This window comes from Epargyreus clarus, unplaced genomic scaffold (assembly GCF_041222505.1).
Source record: "Epargyreus clarus isolate Ecla_fem2 unplaced genomic scaffold, WU_Ecla_fem_2.2 ptg000021l, whole genome shotgun sequence".
Taxonomy (NCBI): Eukaryota; Metazoa; Arthropoda; class Insecta; order Lepidoptera; family Hesperiidae; genus Epargyreus; species Epargyreus clarus.
In genome coordinates, this window is record NW_027332228.1 from 2,350,426 (window position 1) to 2,371,196 (window position 20,771).

General features: G+C 34.4%; 2 protein-coding genes across 9 annotated transcripts in view; both read left to right on the forward strand.

Annotated features, from left to right (window-relative positions):
- The window catches only part of aus (argus), a 115,695-nt gene extending 101,120 nt beyond the window's left edge, over nucleotides 1-14,575 (forward strand). For 7 of the 8 annotated variants that reach the window (XM_073084112.1, XM_073084113.1, XM_073084114.1 and 4 more), the window contains exons 6-13: nucleotides 1,783-1,895; nucleotides 5,441-5,575; nucleotides 6,099-6,230; nucleotides 6,720-6,939; nucleotides 7,385-7,530; nucleotides 8,411-8,710; nucleotides 9,076-9,282; nucleotides 9,873-14,575. In XM_073084112.1, the coding sequence (XP_072940213.1) occupies nucleotides 1,783-1,895; nucleotides 5,441-5,575; nucleotides 6,099-6,230; nucleotides 6,720-6,939; nucleotides 7,385-7,530; nucleotides 8,411-8,710; nucleotides 9,076-9,282; nucleotides 9,873-9,976 (1,357 nt within the window). In that variant the 3' untranslated portion in view covers nucleotides 9,977-14,575. The remainder of the gene's footprint in view (nucleotides 1-1,782; nucleotides 1,896-5,440; nucleotides 5,576-6,098; nucleotides 6,231-6,719; nucleotides 6,940-7,384; nucleotides 7,531-8,410; nucleotides 8,711-9,075; nucleotides 9,283-9,872) is intronic. The other variant, XM_073084120.1, reaches the window with a different exon arrangement.
- Nucleotides 14,576-15,295: 720 nt separating this feature from the next.
- cdi (serine/threonine kinase) overlaps nucleotides 15,296-20,771 on the forward strand; it is a 132,585-nt gene continuing 127,109 nt past the window's right edge. The window contains exon 1 of the mRNA XM_073084976.1: nucleotides 15,296-16,045. Within this exon, the coding sequence (XP_072941077.1) occupies nucleotides 15,674-16,045 (372 nt within the window). The 5' untranslated portion in view covers nucleotides 15,296-15,673. The remainder of the gene's footprint in view (nucleotides 16,046-20,771) is intronic.

The following is a 20,771-nucleotide window of genomic DNA, read 5'->3' on the forward strand; positions in this document are numbered from 1 at the left end:
TAGTATTAATGTAGTTTACTTCCATCTGTATTCATGAAACTGTGATGGAAGTGCTGTTGCTGTCACTTAAAAGGCAAGTGGTTGGAGGTATATTAGTATTTTTATTCGCAGTGTTACTCGTATATAAATTCTGCATAATCTTCTTCGGACTTCAATGAAGTAATCAGTTTTACTCGTTACATCCTCAATTTTATTTTTTACTGCATTAATTAAGAAGTAACAATAGTTGGCTATGGCTACGGATAAAATATTGACTGAGTGGAACTTTTCGTATCGTCTCAGACTTACCATATCTTTCAAAAGAGAACGTAGCAGCGTGTAATACAACACTTAGAAGGCAAAAATAGGAGAATGGCCTGCCACTTTTTTCTGTGACTGGAATCATTGTTCACCTCCACTTGGATTCCCTCTGCTGTTCATACCAGATAAAGAACATTACAGAAATTACACCTTAAACTTTGTTAATGAAACTGAAACCAGCATCGTGGACCACTATGATCACATTGCCATAGGGTTTAAAAATTCTTGTTCTATGTTCTATGTACATCCACTCACATTGAGCCTTGACCCAGCTCTATCTGCAAGCAAAATCCCAATCTAACTGTAATTAAGGACGTAGTGGATTTCGAAATGAAAAATCTGTACAGCCACGCTTCGAAAATCTGTTTCCTATTCAACGGCGATCGTGTATTTTTTATCAGTTCTGCATATGTGTTTTATCAATATGACAAAAACAAGCTTCATTTGAAATGCTAAAGTCTAAATGAAAATATTTCATTGAACGTAGATTCTGTAAATATATTTTAAAGTTGATATCTGTATTTTGGCGTTACAATGGAGTTCCAAAAAACGGCAACGTGTCTGTGATCTACTGGAGATATTCCCCTACCTTTGTAGTGTGATCGATCACAATGCATGGCAGTAACCAATTCTGCCTAATAATAAGTGTTGCTGCAGTATTTCGAATACGATGCTTTTGTATTTCGATTACATACAAAAGATATTCAAACTTAGCCCATAAAGGTAGCCCACAAATATGGCCCCGCTCGAGTAGAACATCAAGTATATTTGCAGCTTATTGAAATATGCTTAAAGGCAGCGACCACTTACTATCAGGTAAACGACTTGTAAAGTAACAACTTCAATTTCATAAAACATTGATAAAAATTATTCTCTCTGTGATACTGTGTGGACACGAAAATTGAACTATTTCAGTATAAATTAATTGTACTACCTAGTTTTCCTATAATTGTTCCATTCCCAGCGGCGAATTGTCAACGTATTCGGTCAATTAGCACAGGATAAATTAAAAGTCATTACCGTGATCGGACGCTGTGGCGACATGTGTCACATCATTACCGCTCCGGAACGCATCTGCACTTAATTTCGGTGTCATTACGTCACTTTTGAATTTTTTGTTCTCTCGTTCATTGGGATAATTGAATTCTTGTTTGCATTCACAAATAGGCTGAATTCATATTTAGATCACATTTGTAAACGAAATTGAATCAGTGGGTAATAATTAATTTACGTTAATAAAACGTGTTAGCCATAAATCCTCTTGATGCCTAAATACAATAAACGTCACAATACATTAGGTGTCTGTACAGATGACCTACATTCGACTGCAGCTAACTGGAAGGATCATAGCCCATTTGATGTTTTTGTATAGATGACTAACCATATCGGGCATTTTGATCCTTCATAAAAATGTTCATTATCTTCTTGTTTATACACATAGCAGTAATGATACGTTATATATTTATATAAAACAAATTTCAGAGGGCACGGAGACTGCAAAATCCCAGCTTCATCCATAGAAAGCTGCACCGAAGACTCGAGACTGCTCCTCAACTACCAGGCGTGTCCAGATGTCCATGGATCGGAGAGCACTGGTATGTCGATAAAACATATGATTAACTACAATGAATTACTACAATGGTTACTGATATACTTCTACATCTATTTACTAGAAAAACTACCTCTACCTCTTAAAACTAAAAGATAGCATCCTTTATCATTTTTAATTTCGAACCACTTAACAGGGAATTAATCACAATTAACAAAATCCCTAAATTATTATCCAAATTAATTGTTTGTGTTAAAAGCTCCAAGAAAGCTCGTTTAAATATAGCTGACGACGAATCGGGCAGTCTTCCAGACACGCTCCTAGGTGTCCGCTATTGTTCAGCGGATGACTTGAAAATAGCTCTTAAGGGGAATATGTTTCTTACGTTAAAAGTAGGGCATAAGATATGAAGTGACATTTTGTCGTCTTTTGTTACCTTCTCTAAACTGCCTAATGATTTCGGTTCCACGTTCAGCGATGTCAGAGCTAAAGGCATAATAAAACAAAAGAAGTGTTGCATACCGGACCGTTGTTTTATCAAAGCAATATACCGAAGCAATAAAGCCGTTTTGTTCAATAAAAAAATTGAATAAATCATTGCAAAAGTGAAAAAAGTATACAATAATAAAAGTATGGAATAAAGTTTCAACATGAGATTTTTATAAGACAAAATATTTAAAATAAAAACATATGTTTCTATACGAAACAAGTACAAATTGTACATTTTAGCTTCGTTCTCTACTATAATTTCCAACTTCATATTTAAAGGAACTAACGAAGTCGTTCGACAAGCATTAAACTGGGTCAGTCTATGACGATTGAATTGTAGAACTTCGTTTTGTCTTCCAGGAACCTGTGTTAACGCTTGTAGGTATACCAAGACCTTAGGATTTAGAATAAATCAAATCTACTCTCGTACTTACTTGGAAAGTATCACCTATTGTCTTGGTCTAAGAAAATTAACACGGTTTAAAATGAAAAGATTCCTAATGGAAATGCTTTCGTCATCATTATTTTCTTCTAGCCACAGTATTACCACTGTTTTGGGTATGATTAAAAGTAAAATAAAAGTATATGTGAACCATTTACACCAATATTTTATTTGCAATAATATGGTCCTTCGAACAGAACCTACAAACAATAGAGCAACGTTCAAGCAAGAAGAAGAAAATATTATAACAAATCTATTATAAACACTACTTATTTAAAAAAAAAAACATTGTCGCACCTAAAAAGATTCAAAGTTGACGAGTCAACATCGTCAATTCAACCGGCATATTCGAGAGCATTCTTGGTGTTCTCACATTAAGATATTCATCTTGAGTGACAAGTGACGGCGTAATCACGGAGAAACATTTGCTGCCGTAATTCGTTCAGAGACTGTGACTCGTCTTGTTTCGTCGGAGGGATGATTACGATATTTTGACGTCACGAACTTGACACAGGGGACATGCTAATCATTACCTACTTAACTTCCAGGAAAATATACGAATTTTAAGGTTCAATTCGTTTCCTATGAAAATACCTATGTATTTTCTTATCTTTTATGTCTAGAATATCTATTTCCAGAATAGATCCAAAGTCTATTTGTTGTTAGTGATTTTTTTACCACATTTGTACATATTGTGGCAATCGAGATCTCTACAAGTTAAGAATAGTTTCCTTCATTATAATTTACTTGCCAAATCTTTCATTACAATTTCCTTCTCTGTTTCACAAAAAGTATCATATAAAAGATACTGTATCAAACTATGTAAATGAATCTTTGGCCCAAAACAATATTTTACATAAATCCTTGTAAAAGTTAGGAAGTTTTCATATTCGTACGGATTTCATCATCGCTTAGAGTCTATCGCGCAAATCACCTACGCGCAACAATATCCGTACAAATCTGAAACCGGCCTAAACAGATTTTTCCAGAGAATGCGCAATCTAAGTTCACAAAAACAACAAACACATCGGTTGGAAATCGGAGCTTTGCAACAATACCCGTCCTATACAATCCGCAAGTTGATCAACGAAGTGCGCGTTAAAGTCGGGCATTAATTATCAAGACAATGCGTCTCGCAACACCAGCGCCTCCCTAGCGGCGTCTACATGAAACTTTTATTTGTGAGAACCACAATTGTCTGAATTCTTTTCAAAAACGTAAGCGTTCAGACGCGAACCTATTTATATTGTTCACATAAATAATGAATAGTGATCTTAAAATGTTTTATTATGTGTTCATTGTCCGTAATAGACGTTTGACTTTCGAGTTTGGCTTTGAAACATGTGTTCTTGATATCTACACAACTTTGATTATCTTTGACAACACTCAATGTTGCTAAACTTTGTAGATGAGTTCAGTGGCGTAGCTAGGTAACCAAGGGCCCTGGGGCAAATAAAAAAATAGGGCCCCACTACTATGGAAACTGATTAGGTTTTATCAAACAAAAATATGAAATATACAAATACTTTATAAATGCTAAGCTATTTAAGCCCTTTTTTGTGCAGTGCAGGGCAGGTAATAAAAATATTAAACAGTAACAACATAAATTACAATTAATACTGGATGTAGGTTTGGCTAATAAAACGAAATATGATCGTAAAGGATTTATCATATAAAGGTCGGGCCTAACTGACTAAATAACTATTTTATTTACAATGTTTCCTAGCTTTAGTTTCCGCACGTTTAAAAGTATAACGTTTCCACATAAATCAAAAATGTTTCACTGTAGGGACATTTGTTCTTAAAATAGGCAGATCAAAGCGTCATAGGACCACGATTGGATACGATCCAAAAATTGACGAAAAAATACGTATTTTCTTCAAAATTTCCCTTTTCCTTTAATTTGTCACATAACATTACTTACTTAAATAAATTAAGGGTCCATGTGTCGGCGCACCCCGATTTGATACGATTGCGCATTAACATGCCGATCAATACATTTATTGATTTATATATATACTCGTATATGTCTACCAAACCGCAATATACTAACAAATAAACACAAAAAAAACATATGTCTGCGAACTATTCACATTTGTGCATAGGTGGTCTGCGCCGTATCCCTTAGCCGGTTCTTACGGCACCCACGGAAAGAGAGGGGGAGGCCCTATTTTACAACGCCGGGGCCCCACGGCGGAATACTTCCGTTAGGTCGCATTCTAGCACTCCATATTTGCTCATTATTTCCTTGCATGATTGGTGAACAGTCCATGCTTGAGTTAGTTGAGGTAAAACTAAGTACTAGTACAGAAATAATTTAGGGGAATTCCCTAGGCATAACTTTTAAATTACTTTCAACTGAGTTGTCATGTTTAAAGTGGGGTTGCAACATTTCATATTTATTTTGAAAATGGGAGAAATTTCCAAAAGTTCCGTTCAATCGAGATTTCTGGTAAGGGTTCGAGGGCCCCCTGAGTTTGAGGGCCCCGGGGCACTGCCCCGCCTAGCCCCTAGGTAGCTACGCCACTGGATGAGTTACGATCTAGTTTTATCTTTGTTTAATCATAATAGACTAGAAAACGGCTACTGAACGATCCGTCCAACATTTCGATAGACGAATTTGTGGAAAAATAACTAAACTTCTTCTTTATCAATTCCAGTGGAAGAGCTGGAGTGCCTGGCGACGTGGAAGGAGGGCAGCCTCCGGTTCCTGGTGGGAAAGCTGCACCACAACCACGCCACCAGCAACGAGGACCGCTACCGCTGCTTCGTGTACGAGAAGACAAATGGTATTGGTAAGCCTAGTACTTCATTATTTTTGGTTGTCTTCTGTTTATTACGTTGTCGGTAAGATTGTGATTTTGTTCTGTTGTTTGTTATGTTTGTTGTTCTTTGTTTTATGTTTGTGTTCTCTACATGAGATTTTAATGTTAATTTGTTTGTTGTTAAATTTAGTTTGTTTTTCTCAAATTTTTAATGATTAACATAAATCACATTTAAATTCATGATACGAATACGTTATCGTTTCGGACAAAAACTGTCATTTGTATGTGCAACCTTATGTATGATAGATTCATTATACATCAATATTTATGTACCATATTTGACCATATTGATCTTCATTCTGAAGATTTAATGGAGATAAAAGTTTAAGCAACCTCAATTTATATTTCTTGGAAATAAAAAAAAAACAATACTAAATACACGTTACCTTTTGCAGTTATAGATTTATTCGTCATTCTTTTAATGTATTCATAATTTCCCTGACAGCCAATCCGATTTAGCAAGTCGAGTATCATGTTTCTTTTCTCATTTCAGCATCTGCGCCAAGTATGAAGGAAAATCCTAACACGTCGGGCGTTGAGTACCGAGTGGCGCAATCCGGCGATGCCACCTGCAACGGCCTGTTCAGTGCCACGGAGGGGTCCAGAACAATGGCTCTTAAGAGAGGTAAATCAAAAAAACATATAAATATATGGAATAGCGAATGGCCGAATCTATTTCATGACATCACTGACACTTTATAAAATCAAGAAAATCAGTAGCTTGCCAACTCTATATCTAAATTTGATCTCCAAGCTGATCATCATGTCGCATTTTCTCGTTGCCTCCGGTTAAAAAGTTTTATCCATTTCGCCACCAAATTCTGTGAACCTGTAAAGATAACTAGATCGAACAGCAGTTACATAATTTCTAAAACAATACTAAATATACAAAATAGGTATAAAATGAGCTCTCCTTGAAAGCCAGCGATACATTGGCGACTCCTCTGGTGTTGCAAATGTTCATAGGCGACGTTGACTACTTTCCATCAGGTAGCACATCTGCTTTATCGTTAGGCTCAAATAAAAAATCTAGCATTACCCCTAAGTCAAAAATCTACTTATTATATTTAGGTTTTAAATGTAAAAAAATAACCCGTGAAACATTACTTTTCAGTATCTGTCCGCTTCAACTGCCAGTTTCCCTCTTGGATGACTTTCTCCCACACTTGGCACACCCTGGACTTCAGCAGCAACTACACCTTCTACCAACGGAACGCTACTCTTCGGATCACCAACCAAACGGGTGCTGATATCAAGGTCTACTGCGTCAATGTGAAGGCCAGCTCGCCTAGTGGCAACTCCGTGGCCTTAGTGGCCCATTGGCAACACCATTGGTAAGTGACTATTAATAACAGGTTTTCGATGTCTGCCGCTATGCAGAAGTAGAAGCGGTCATACTTATAAGACGTTAAAGAGCAGATGTGCAAGTAGTAGCTCTTATAACTAAATAAGAAATAGAACAGAACTCTGGCTTGTCTTTGCAAAACACAGGATAAAATGTTCAAAACATATACAAATGGCATGCCAATAAATACAAACAAAACGCATAAAGAACGTTTTATAACATTCATGTTTTAAAGAAAGAAGATGAAAATTATGTAAAGCAAGCATTTTGACTCCAATGGTTGAACTACTTTAGATGCAATGGCACATAAATCTTCGCAACACTGTTTCAACGAGACTATAAACCTTTTTCAATGAATAAATTAGTTGACACTTCAGTTTTCCAAACACTATAGTAGGTGTCAAAAAGTTTACACCTCTACTTTTGTTTTCCAGTGCCTCCCGCTACGTGTGCGTAGTGCTCTACCGTAGAGACACGTTCATCGCGGAGCTGCAGCGAGGCTCTCCCACGTCGAGGCCGGATGACGCGTGCTCACCACATCATTTCAACGCTGTCACTGCGCCCTATGTTACTTTAGTTGGTCAGTATCTGAATTAGTATATAGATTTGTTATACAATCCTTACTCCTTACTAATATTATAAATCTGAAAGTAACTCTGTCTGTCTGTCTGTCTGTCTGTCTGTCTGGTTGTCTCTTCTTCACGCCTAAACCACTGAACCGATTTTAATGAAATTTTGTACAAAGATAGTCTGAGACCCGAGAACGGACATAGGATAGTTTTTATCCCGAAAATCCCATGGGAACTTGGGATGGCGATCTAAGATCTATTAATCGGAGAATCGATCTTTTGGACCAAAAAATCGATTATTTTAATTGATATTAGTAAGGATTGAATCGTAAACTATGCATTTGATAAAGTACTGATCTTTAGCAAAGTTGTTGTCCATGAGCCCACGAAGGTTCCAGAGTTGGTTCCAATTTTCGCCAGATAGTGCCACTGGTATTCCAATGAAGATACGAATTTTCAGTTTTATGTATGTTACTATGTCATATTATTTTCTTTTAAACGCGGGCTTGGCCGCGGGCAACAACTAGTAAATTATAATTCCCTGTATTTTAAGCTCAACAATATTTTTGTTTTTGATTGTAGTCAGTTCCATAACGTTTCTCTTTGATTGGAATCTGGTTAACAGTTATAGATAAAACACACGGTGCTATATGACACTGATATTAAAATGAGCATTTGCTATTACAATCCTTTGATCACGCTTACTTTTTGATCGCTGTAATCACTGTGATTAGTTCGGTCATAGCATTAATTTCAATCACAGCACGCATTAACGTTCGAGTTGATGATAGCATTTGTTTTAATAATTATATTATTCATGAGTGTGTCATTCATTCGCTCGTATTCGTCTGCATCTTTAAGCATATCTAATATACCTATAAATGTTTCCAGCAAGCAATCCAGAATCAAAAGAATGCCCGTACCCCGGGAAATACGCGATACAAAACCATCGACATCTGCGAACGGTGCGGTCACTGGACAGACCCAGGCGAGACGTGCACCGTAGGAACCACACTAGGTTGTTCAACTTTAGCGTAAGGAATATGTCGGAGGCGCCGATGTTGCGGAGCAGGCGGCAGGCGGAGCAACTCAGCTGCGCTGGGTCCGTGTATAGCAGGCTGGAAGTTGGCTGCAACTCAGCTAAGAACATGGAGTTCTACTCCTCGTGTGAGAATAAGGAGTTGGTTACAGGTAAGGGTCTGTTTTGTTATTTACTTATTACTTACAAAAAATATTTTTAATAACTTCTGAAAAATACATTTTTTAAACGTCGTTGGTCCAAAGCAGCGTAACGTCCAGACAGTTAGCAGCTAAATTTCATATGCACTTCGGGCATCAAAGTATAAGCTTTGGAAAGTATTTGCCTATACTAAATCATACCTACATTTTAGGTATGTTACGCTCGAATTGATATTATTGGATAACTTTGTGGAATATGTTATAAGTAAATTAAAAACTCGAACACGGACCGGCTACAAGCCGGTTCCTTATTCCCCCTAAATAACAGTAGCTATAAATTCTCAATTGCTTCATCCATATCCACGTAACATCACCAGCGTACACGTGCCACGGCGGGTGGTACGAGAACGGCGTGTCGTTCGTGGTGACGACGCCGGTGACGCGCGACAGCACGGCCGCGCGCCGCTACTGCTTCGTGTCGCGCGACGCGCAGGCCGGCGCGCTCGCCGTCGCGCGCTCCGCCGCCAACTGCGAGCGCGCCGCCGCCGACCCCGACGCGCTGCTCTTCGACACCGCCTTCACCGGTCAGTATCTAGTTGAGGGTGACGTCACCCGCATTTTGTTAACGGGGGGGAACCTTCAAGAGTACTCGGTGCCGTAAGAGCGACACAGGGTTATGTGGGACTCTTCCTTACTCTACTTACGACTTCGGGATCTCCAAACGAACGCAACCATAGTCCTCTTAGCGCTTTGCCCCATCGGACTCCACCCAGGTGAGCAAGACACACATGCCGCCTTCGTTCCCGAAGTCGCTGGCTGGGCGGTTCGAGCTCCCAACCTTGCCATCCGCAACCCTAGTCGCCCCCTTTTAATCGCCTCTTACTACGTGGTCGAATACACCGTTACCCCACTTGTTTGTACCTAATAACAGCAGTGTTACCGCTGCAATATTTTTTCATGTTAAATAATGTTATTAAAAATAGATACGTAGTACCTGCATGCAACAATTTCAGAGTGTACTAGAAGTTTGATGCGGACTATAATTTCCTAGACTGGCCCTGCGCCTTGGTATATACCATAAAGTGCATATGCACTTTATGGCAAAGTAATTTTTATGTAATATCATAAAGAAATATTATTATTATTCCTAATAGTATTTTATTTATTATTCCAGGCAAGTGTCAAGACGAGCCGAATAAACAGCCACTTCAAAGAATACCATCACCTTACATTATTTATGTGTTGCCAGTAATTCTACACTACATCATACCAAGGTGATTTACGACCGATACCAACAAACTGTCATTTTAACCCTCCCCATGTAATTATATTTTGACGTGCACACAGGCTTAAGTAAATAAACGTATAAGCACTTTGTAATCATAACATACGCTATTTTTTATTTCTTTTGTAATGATAAAATGTGTTAATTTTATTTCTCTGGCGTAAAATGTATATTTTATTGTGCTAAGAACGATTGTTATTTATATATAATGGAATGTAGAAATTAATATAAGAGGCTCATTTATAAACCTTTCCTACCTATCTTTATAAATGCACGTTTAAACCACATTTGTATGGACACCTTTACAAAAATATTTTGAAAATGAATACATAAAAATATATGTATTTAGTATATCACAAGTTATCGTACATGCCTAAAAATTATATAAAGGGGATGACTTTGAAATATTTCATAATAATAAGTTATATCAGATGATGAATAAGAAACAAAATGTCTGCCTTATTTAGAAAATTTCAAAGTTGCTCTTTTAATAACTTAATAAATTAGAAGTTTAAATGCAATTCTATCCAACGAAATTAATCGCTTTCATATAAAATAAATATATTTACATACTTAAATAAAATTTAATTGTATTTTACCCAGCTTAGGTGTTAATGACAGACTGAAAATTGAAGCAGAAATTGTTCTTTGTTATTCGAGTTTACAGCTGTTAATTAAATTAATTGAGTCCTAACATTTCCCTTTACAATGGGTTTTGTAATGCATTTTTATCATTTCCAAAAAATTACATCGTATTTAACTAAACTTTTATTTACTTACATAATTCTCAAAACTGGGTTTGGTTTAACATAACTAAATTTATGAAATAAGCGCTTCGTTGTATATTATTTGTATAAAAACTTATTGATGATCGTATCCATTCTTTGTACTCTAGTATACATAATAATCTTAATCATTGTTAATTTAGCGAATAAAATGATTTATAAAGACCTGTGCATAATGAGTGTATGTAAGAATGTTATTTATAAAGGTCGATAGTGTTGGTGCCTGAGGTTGTGAAATTGGTGTCGTGTATATTATTATACAACATACATTGTCGGTGATTGTTTTACGCACAAATGTCGCTTGGAACACCCCTGATTAGCCATTGCCTTAACCATTACCTATTACAATTTACGAAATATGTTTTTTTTTCTGCATATGGGCTTTTGTTCTGTAGCGTGTTTACGCCTGGACGTGCTAATTTACACCATGCAGTATTTTCGCGACCAAGTGCATGTACGTATGAAACGATAAAATGCAAAAGGCACATGTGGGTGAAACGTACCTCTGGGCGTAAACACGTGCGATAAAAAATGCCCTATCTCTGTATTAAATCTGTTTTAGAATATAGGAAATATATATATACGATTCATTTACACCTACCTTCTCTAAGAAAAAGTGCCGATGAAAATTACTTGTCTTATTCTAAATGGCAGATCATGAATTATAAATCAAAATCAGAAGACAACATTTTAAAACCAACATTCTTTTCTAAAGGCATTCAAATAACTTTAGAAGTGGTGCCTAAATATGTAAAGTAAATGAATCATTTAGTATTTTTTCTGTATTCTAGGTTTGCTTTTCCATCGAGAGGACGAAAGCAAAATAAATTATTACAATGCATTTTTTCTATTTTTAAACGTCATTTTATTTTTAACACAAGATTAAGTGGATGTGTAATACGGTTAAAACTAAAAGCGTATATAGATCCATATGTTTCAAATTCAAAAAAGATAATTCATACTTTAGTATATGCAGATAGATAGTAAAGCTCTGCTAATAACTCCAATTTTCAATAGTTTTCAACAATTTTGCTGTCGTCCTCTTAGTCAGTATGTTTTTTTTTTTTGATAATTATTATAATAATTTTATTTATTTTATAATCCTCAAACGCCCAACTAATTTTGTTCCTACAGATTTTTTTATAATTATATGTTCAAGATATTTTTAATAATCCAACCCTTGCAAATATTAAATATTGCTTAGTATATGCATAATATATTGTAGAGTTATGGCGTTATTATACTAATTGAAAAAACTTTTGAAGCCGTTTCGGGAGCTTACGTCTTAAATAAACGAGATTAGTTTCAAAAGAAAGACGAAGAAATAGCTTATTCAATAGATGTAACTATTATTTTATTAGCAAAACCTATTATTAAGTGTTACCAGTAGCGTCATCTACTTTAACCAACAAAAATATATAAATACTGTGCCTAATTTTTATCTATCTTTTTTCGATCTGTCAAAATTATATCCATTCAAATGTCAAACACAATTCATATAATCGCCATAGCATAGATATAAAAACCATGTAAATAATTACCTACCTATATTATTATGTAATACCTGTTCAATTTCTTGTAACACTTTATTTTGCGTCATAATAAATTAAAACACATAAATTCGACTCGTTTAAAAAAACAGTTCTTAATTCACGTTGATTTATTGCATTTTTTACACAAAAATTTCACAAAATTATTTAGTGTATGCAATTACAAGAAACTGAACAGACCATAGCTTTAAATCCACAGCATTGAAGACTGTATATCTCAGAAAATAATTTTATTCTATACATTTGTTAAATATAATAAGCATTTAGCATTTCTTACGTACATAAATATCATAGTTAATTATATTCACGTCACAAATTAGTTTACATCAAATTTTAACGAAAGGAATCTAATATTTCTAATATTTAGTATATGAAAATGATACAGGTAAAGCTAAAATGCAAAAGGGCCGTTTCATAAACTTTGTGAAGAGAGCTTTTATTTTTTTCCTGCACGTAAAAACATGTACCACGAAATACGGCCTCATCCAAAGATAATTGACTTTTAAACTACCAAAAAAAATACATACAGCCGAATACAGAACCTCCTCCTTTTCGAAATCGGTTAATGAGTACCACTCTACACAAATATAGGCGCCATCTACATAGAATGTTTAGGTTGATTTACCATGTTATAAGACATTTAGAACCTTTCGTTAAAAAGTAGATGAATACTTAATTAAAAAATAAAAATAATTACAAAAGTTTTCCATTGAAAACTTAGAACTTCAGAAAAGGCAGTAGCGATACTTTAATTAGAGAGAAGAAAAAACAGTTTTGGAGTTGATATAATCCTTTGGACTCTTTACACTTATTTCGGGTTATACCTAACAGATACAATGAAACTATAATGAAACGATCGTCGCAGGGATGCCTTGCGTTCCAGATTAGATTTCACTATTAAAATATACCTACTCACCTGGCTGTTTTGATTGCGCGTATCATACGGTCTCTGTCAATAAGCCGGCTCGTAAGGCCAAATAAATAGGTTACTGCGCAGTTACAAGTATGCGAACAGTTAACTTCACGAAAGCTACATCCAGACTTTTACTACAGTCAATTGTTTTTCTCTTCCAATTTCATTTTTTCTTTTAATACTTGTAGTGTAAACTTTTGTTCTAGTTATATAAAGAAGTAATAGGCAAAAATTAAAATAATGATAAAATAAAAATGTCAATAAACGGATGAGAGTGCAACACTGCGCTTTTAAAAGATCGATTTAATCATGCGTGATTAGCGCTTAGCCTTACTTTAACGCATATTAAGAGGGGTCATAAGGTTTGTTAAAACTGGCTACAGTATACTGAGTTCTAAGTTTTCATTCAAAAATAAATTTAATCTTACACATGAAGCTTAAAAAGTTTGTACAAAATTATCGTAACATGTTAATCGTAGCTAGAATAATTTAGCGCGTATTATAATTTGTGTGCGAAATAAAACGACCTTCTTTCTACCCTTAGAGATAGGTAGACTTTCGATTTAAATTTGCTCATTTTGTTAGATTTTAGTTTTTTCTATTAGTGTTTCGTGTATAAGTTACTCAATCCTACTACGTAATTAAATTTATTTACCAGTTTATGTAAAAACATTTATCTTCACCGGATTTATAATTTTATGATTCATTTTTTTAAAACCAGAAACTGTTTGATAACTAATAGGGAAAGCTGACGCCTTTTTCTTTTATTTGAGGGTAAGTAAATTTTGACCTATAATTTGCTCTTCATTGGCGGTACATAGATATTGTTACAAACGCGCCATCTGATGGTCGCTTTTATAGTTAATAAATAACTATGTATTTGTTACAACTATTCAAAGGGAAGCTATGTTTTCCTGCATCAAGCAATACTAGTTATAAGTAATATTAGTTATTAGAATAAAATTTAGTTAAGTGAAAAAACGAATACTCATTTTGAGATCCATGTATAGTTTATCTAGATAGTTAAGGTGAAACTAGGTATAAAATCGCAACAGCAATAATATATTTGTATTTATAGCTATTGAGCGTTAAATTTTTAATAGTTAGTAGGTAGACAGTTGTGAATAATTGAGCTAGTGTTGTTCATTTAATGTGACAGAGATTATTTCTTTGTGGAAGCATATCTCGAGAAAAAATTGTCTTCAATTATACTTATTAGTATGATGTAATATGAAATGATTTTTTCGAAGTGGAATGTCATCGTTGTTTCCATTGTGTGATATAGATACATTAAATTAAGTATATAGTCGTCAGCATGGATTATAATAAACAGCGAAATTACAATCATTTGTATTATTTTTTTCACTGTGACTTGGGTTGGGTTTCACTATCCGTTGCAGTCTTGCAGCAGTTGTACTACAGCAGGTTTACTACTGATACTCTACCCACGAGTTACCACACACTAAATGATATACCTATACCACCAGTATATACAGTACTTATAATTAAGTATAGTACTAATTGTACTAATTGTAATCAATTTTAATTTCAAATCTGACCTCTTGTTTGAAAATACAAAAATAATCTACAAAAATAATTAATTAATAATTATAACAATCTTTCTTCTAATATTTCTTCAAAATTATACACAAGGATGAGACTCAGAAAATCGATCACAGATTATTACTAAGTAAAATCGATTAATACGTAAAATTTAAGTACTCTAAAATAAATACAGCGAAACGACTGTAGCGACATCTAGTAACTTATGACAGAACTTGTTCACAACTGGAGTGAGTAGTGTCATAAAGTTTACAGATAAATTTTCAAAGATGTCACTTATATCGATAAAAGCGGATTGATTTTATTTATATTTAATATATTACATTAATGATTATATTTTATATTTGTATGCAATATATCCTGTAAGTTTTCAAAATAAAATATTATAAAGTTACAATAAAAAATGTCACTATTGTTTTACAATGAACGCAAGTTTATTCTACCAACATAAAAATGTAATCCAGTATTGCCACTTTACTAAACAGTTATGTCATGTGTAGTTGTTGTGGTTGGCAATTGGCATGCCCGCTTGCTTATTTTCTGCTTTCCTTGCTCGCGTCGTCAGTCAATTGGACTGTACGCTTGAAAGAATACAGCACGCGTAGATAACATACAATTTGCAATAAACAATAAACCCGTGTATCGATACTTGAACCGAAACATCCGAACATTACAAAACTGGGATACGTGAATATGTGAAAGTGTTTCATAAATCGGGATTCTTGTGTGAATTACAATGTTTCGCGCTTCGAATACCGCCACATAAATATTGTTGAGTCGGAAATGTTGCATTCGGGTTATGTTTGGGGGATCCAGGACACATGAAAGCGCACTATGTTCGAAGCGGGCTAGTCGGGGGTGGTTAAAACATCAGTTAGAATGCAAGACGAGTGTTGGCCGGAGGGGTCGAAACGGAACGGAGTCGAGCGGCGGAGGCCTACCAAGGTGTTGAAGATCGCGGAGAGCTTCACCAACTTGGACGAGACGGCGAAGGCGGGCCGTTTCGTGCGGGGTCCTCACTCGAAGGTCGGGCGACGGTTCCAGGAGAACGGTGGTCGGACGAAGCGCGGTGTGTGCTGTGATAATGAGTGTACGGAGTCGAGTGCTAGTGATGAGTACGAGAGACTGGGCGACCGCCGCGTGACCGGGTCTTCGTGCACGGCGCTCAGGACCGCGGTCGCCGCGCTATACCCCTTCGATGACTTCATCCTGGAGAAGATCGGCACAGGATTCTTCTCCGAAGTTTTCAAGGTAAGTCCCTTTATTATCATAACAAACCTGATAGCTACTCTCAACCCTTCAAGAATTTCACCAGTTACTGAACCATGCAAATATATTTGTTTATTGTGTCAATATTTGTATTAGGAAATAAAAATATTTACATTAGTGAAACAAAACATTGCTAAGATAACTGACATACATGCAAGTTCTCTGTAATGTTCAAATGACACTTACACATTTATTGCACTACAATCTTTGTGGTGGATTCTGACCTACACCTTTTTCATTCAGAGACTAAACTAAGTCCTAGAGACCAACCATATCATATCATTTTGTTTACATCTGTAACTCTGTCGTGAATGTAAGACCAATACCAATAAGATTTAAGTTGGGAACTTCCTAAAGATAAACTTGAATTTCTGAAAATAAAAAGTGACCAAAAATAGATTTCACCTAACTAAAGGATGTCCTACTTAAAGCCGAGATGAACACTGTACTCCTTGAAAAAAAAAGAAAACTAAGGGAACTGTTGCCTTTAATTATCAAAGTTTCTGATATTGATAATCAACAATTTTCTATTGAAATAAAATTATGTTTATTTGAAAATAATGTTTAAGAGGTTTGCAAATCAAACGTCCGTCGTCTCATATAATGTCGTCTGATTTATCTATGTAGCATGCAAGTTAATAATATTCAATATTCCAGATAATCCAGCAGTCCAACTGCTACATAATTATTTAATGCTTTTATGGTCATCCTTATCAAGTGAAATATTTTGTAGGTACCTCAAATTCTTGAATGGCAATGGATTACCCAACCACCACCATAGTTATGCCTATGTTAGTTATTGTGATTTTTGCCTTTGCACAGAATATCTGCAAATTTAAAGCTCCGGCTATCTTTGATTAAATATATGTTATCTTCAAAAGTAAATAAGGTCCTCGTAAAAAATGTTAGGAATTTTTTAACTACCCATTTGCATTTTTATCCTAAACCAAACTTCTATAGCAATGTGTCTTTAATATTTTGTAAGTAAAAACAACTTAAGTAATGCCCTTATATGAAAAATATAACCACACTAAAAGATGCTTTCTTACTCTCCACTTTGTTTCCTAATTTAATAAGTCCCTAAGCATTTTACATTCTGCATTCCCACAACCTCGCTTATTTTGTTATAAATAGCAATCATTGTCTTATCAGTAATAATAATTGTACTATTCTGTACTTGCATTGGTACAACAAACGCCCAAGACATAATCTCATTTAATTACAATCTCTATTGATAGAGCTACAGTTACTCGTAAAACTGTTTTATTACACTAACTGACCAGCCATAACTCAATTGCGAGTGATACTAACAATCATAAAACATAACAATATTGACCCATCAATATAAGTAAATCTAAAGATAGCCTTCCTTGCATTTGGCAAATACCTTTGTATTACACGCTATGTGAATGCTCTACATAATATCTATTTACTGGCATTCTGCCCCACATTTCAACACTACATAGTTGCTAATGTATTCATGCCACAGGTATATTTTGATGCTAAGACTATGGTTCTATGCATTGTTGATAACGAAACCATAACTTAAAGATATGTGTGCAAGTAAATTTAATAGTTTGCTTGTTTGTTATTTCGAAAATACTACCAATTCATAAGCTTGTGTATTTATTTGCATAATATCAAAACTCTCCATTATTGGTGTTAAGAACATATATACCAATATTAATTAGGCTTTCAAGGAAAACTTTACATTGAATGACACAAGAGAACTAGTTATTTACAAAGAAGCAATGGTTGCAACATTTTCTATTTGTATTTCATTCACTTATAGTGAATAAAGTCTATTATGAATTATCAAAATGTTAAATTGGACTTCATTCTCAAAGTCAGTTACAATTGTCCACCCTGTTACAACTGACCATGGATGTATCAACAATACATTGCCACACCAAACTAACCAACCTTTACTTTATGCCAATATTTGAATACCTCGTAACATTTCCTATTGCCGCATAGAATTAATCACATACATTTTTTTGCTAATTAAAGACTCACTCAATCATCATTATACTCTTAAACGTTTTCCTGTGATATATCTATTTTCTCAATCTTATATTTTCATTTTTCTTAAAGATTTACAAATAAAGAATAATCCTTTTTTATTATACTAATTAATTTCACAGCCAATTAAACTTTGATTACAACGCTACTGAATAGCTTCTAATCTTTCATAATAATGAGCAATTAGTAACTATTGAGCAAACATGTTTGGTTTCCTAACAAGTAAATAAAGTTGCACTCATCTCATTCATAAATTTATTATCATCATAGTAATTAAGAGTGTTGACAAAATAGATCTGACAATAACTTTTACGTGGTATCATAGTTTCACTGTTTTTTTTTTTATTAAGATTTTATACAGAAACTGTGCACTTTTGGTGTGCACCTTCGGAACTGCCAGATCTATTTGTTCTTAGTGTAGTGTGATGCTCTGAAGGAAAGTTTTATAAGGTTCTAATAAATACTAAATTTTGCCATAAACTATGTCTTTAGTTACTTTTTTGTTTTTTTATTTTTTTTATTTTTTACTATACTTTTCTATCAGCATACAAAACCATATGCTCTTGTGCTTTCTTGAATCAACAAAATAGAGTTGATAATGTAAATTTTTTGATTTCATTAAGAAAATACATTTGCAGAAAAATATTGAGTTTACTTTATCTTATGTTTATTGTTTATGTAAATGTCAAACGACGAATTTAATTTCAAAATAAATTTTAAAATATAATCTTTCTATACAATTTACTTTAAATAGACATAATACAAAAAATATGTTTTAAATAAAATTTACACGTCATTATACGATTTAGAAAAAAAATATCGGTCTAATTATTTTCATTCTCACATGTCGTCACACACGCAACAAGTCCAATGACCTTTAAAAATGATATCAATTAGAAAACCGCCAAAAAGTTAACGCGATTTTATTTCAGAAATCACGCACGTCAAACCACCGCAACGGACAACCACAACAAATTACTCATTCATTACCCACTCTCAATGGAGCACACATAGTTTTCCTGCCCTTGATATTGGCCTTGCAAAGCAAACATTAGATAGAACTATCAGCTCGATTCCAGTTTATTTTGGTCACAGTTATAAATACCAATTGTCGTAGATATGCGGATATTTTTTTTTGTGGAGTAGTGAGCGTGAATGTGTTGTTTTTTTCTTTTTTATGCCGATATGAAATAGGAGTACGGTTACAGATAAGGAATGGGAGATAGCTATAATCAACTGCTAATAGTTACGTTAGTAATATAGTATAGGATTTAGTAGAACGTCCTTCCTGACGTCGACCATAGTTGCGTCGCAACACTTATAACCCTTAATATAATATCTCCTTTACCATGACCTGGCAAGCAAGAACACATTAGTACTTAAGAAGTTGTTATTAGGCACCAATACGAATATAACATCGTATATATGTCTATTTTTGGCGTTTAAGGAAACCTAATGAGATTTCCTGAAAATAATGTTTGTTTTATGCTGTATTTGTTATGTTGATCTCGCTTATTATGTGTGCGTTATCAGCCTTATTATTTTAATATGTCTCCACCTATAAAATACGAGTATATTGCTGTCACAAACTTTATATCTTTAGGCGAAATATATTTTAGCGGCATGTTTACGAGTGCCTATATAAATAAAGATAACTAAATACATACATCATGTTAAAGATATGCATATCTACCTAATTTGTTATATACTAGCGTTCTCTCGCGGCTATGTCTTCGTGTGAAGTTGTACAAAGTTTATATTTAATGGTCTTTTAAGGTCTGTAGTTTTTCACACGACTCACATAGCGAGCGTATCTTATCGATACGTTGCGCAGATTTCCCGATTAAGCAAATATCTAAATGAAGAATTTAGAACTCTTTGCAGGGTCTGGCTATTTGTATGCACGTCTTGTGTTTGTCTTCTTATGTATGTAAACAGTTAAATTAGCGATAATTAGATAAGCCCTATGTTCTATGCAGTTATTAAAGGCTAATGGATTAATCCTAAAATCGAAAATGTATAGATAAAGCAAGATTTAGACATGTACAGATTTATAATATTTTATTATATTAAATGTAGAAGCAGAATATTTGACACGCCATTGTTAGTACAAGTGTTGGCAATGAAAAGAATGCTTCGAGACTGACATCATTTATAAATGTATGATGTGAATTGTATTTCTTTATGATAATGTGGAAAAAATGTCGCGGGTAAATACGTTTTGTGGTGTTGGTGCTATGATACATCATGATGACTTTGTTTTGTTTAATTACCTCATGTGGCTTTCGAAATTATCGTATTGATTGTTCCCTTTGATCTTTATTATGAGTAATCAAATAATAAAACCCAACCATATTATAATAAGTTATAGAATAAATATTTTGTAATGAGTAGATCTACGAATGATATTTAGGTTGACTAATTTGAATTTGTTAATCTCCCGTTAATTGAATATCCGAAATTCAGATTTTTTTTTTCATCAAAATATAATTAGAAAAAAGTGCGCAAGGATCGAAGTAATGGAAAAAAATCGATATGTTTTTAGTTTAACCTTCCGCCCTATAGAGATTCGTAATCCACTGGCGTAAATACCAACAATGGTCAAAATGTAGTAGAACCGATAGAATGGATGAAGTGAAGGTCAATTTTGTAATTCGTTTTATGTTGTGACCATCAGCTGTTCTAT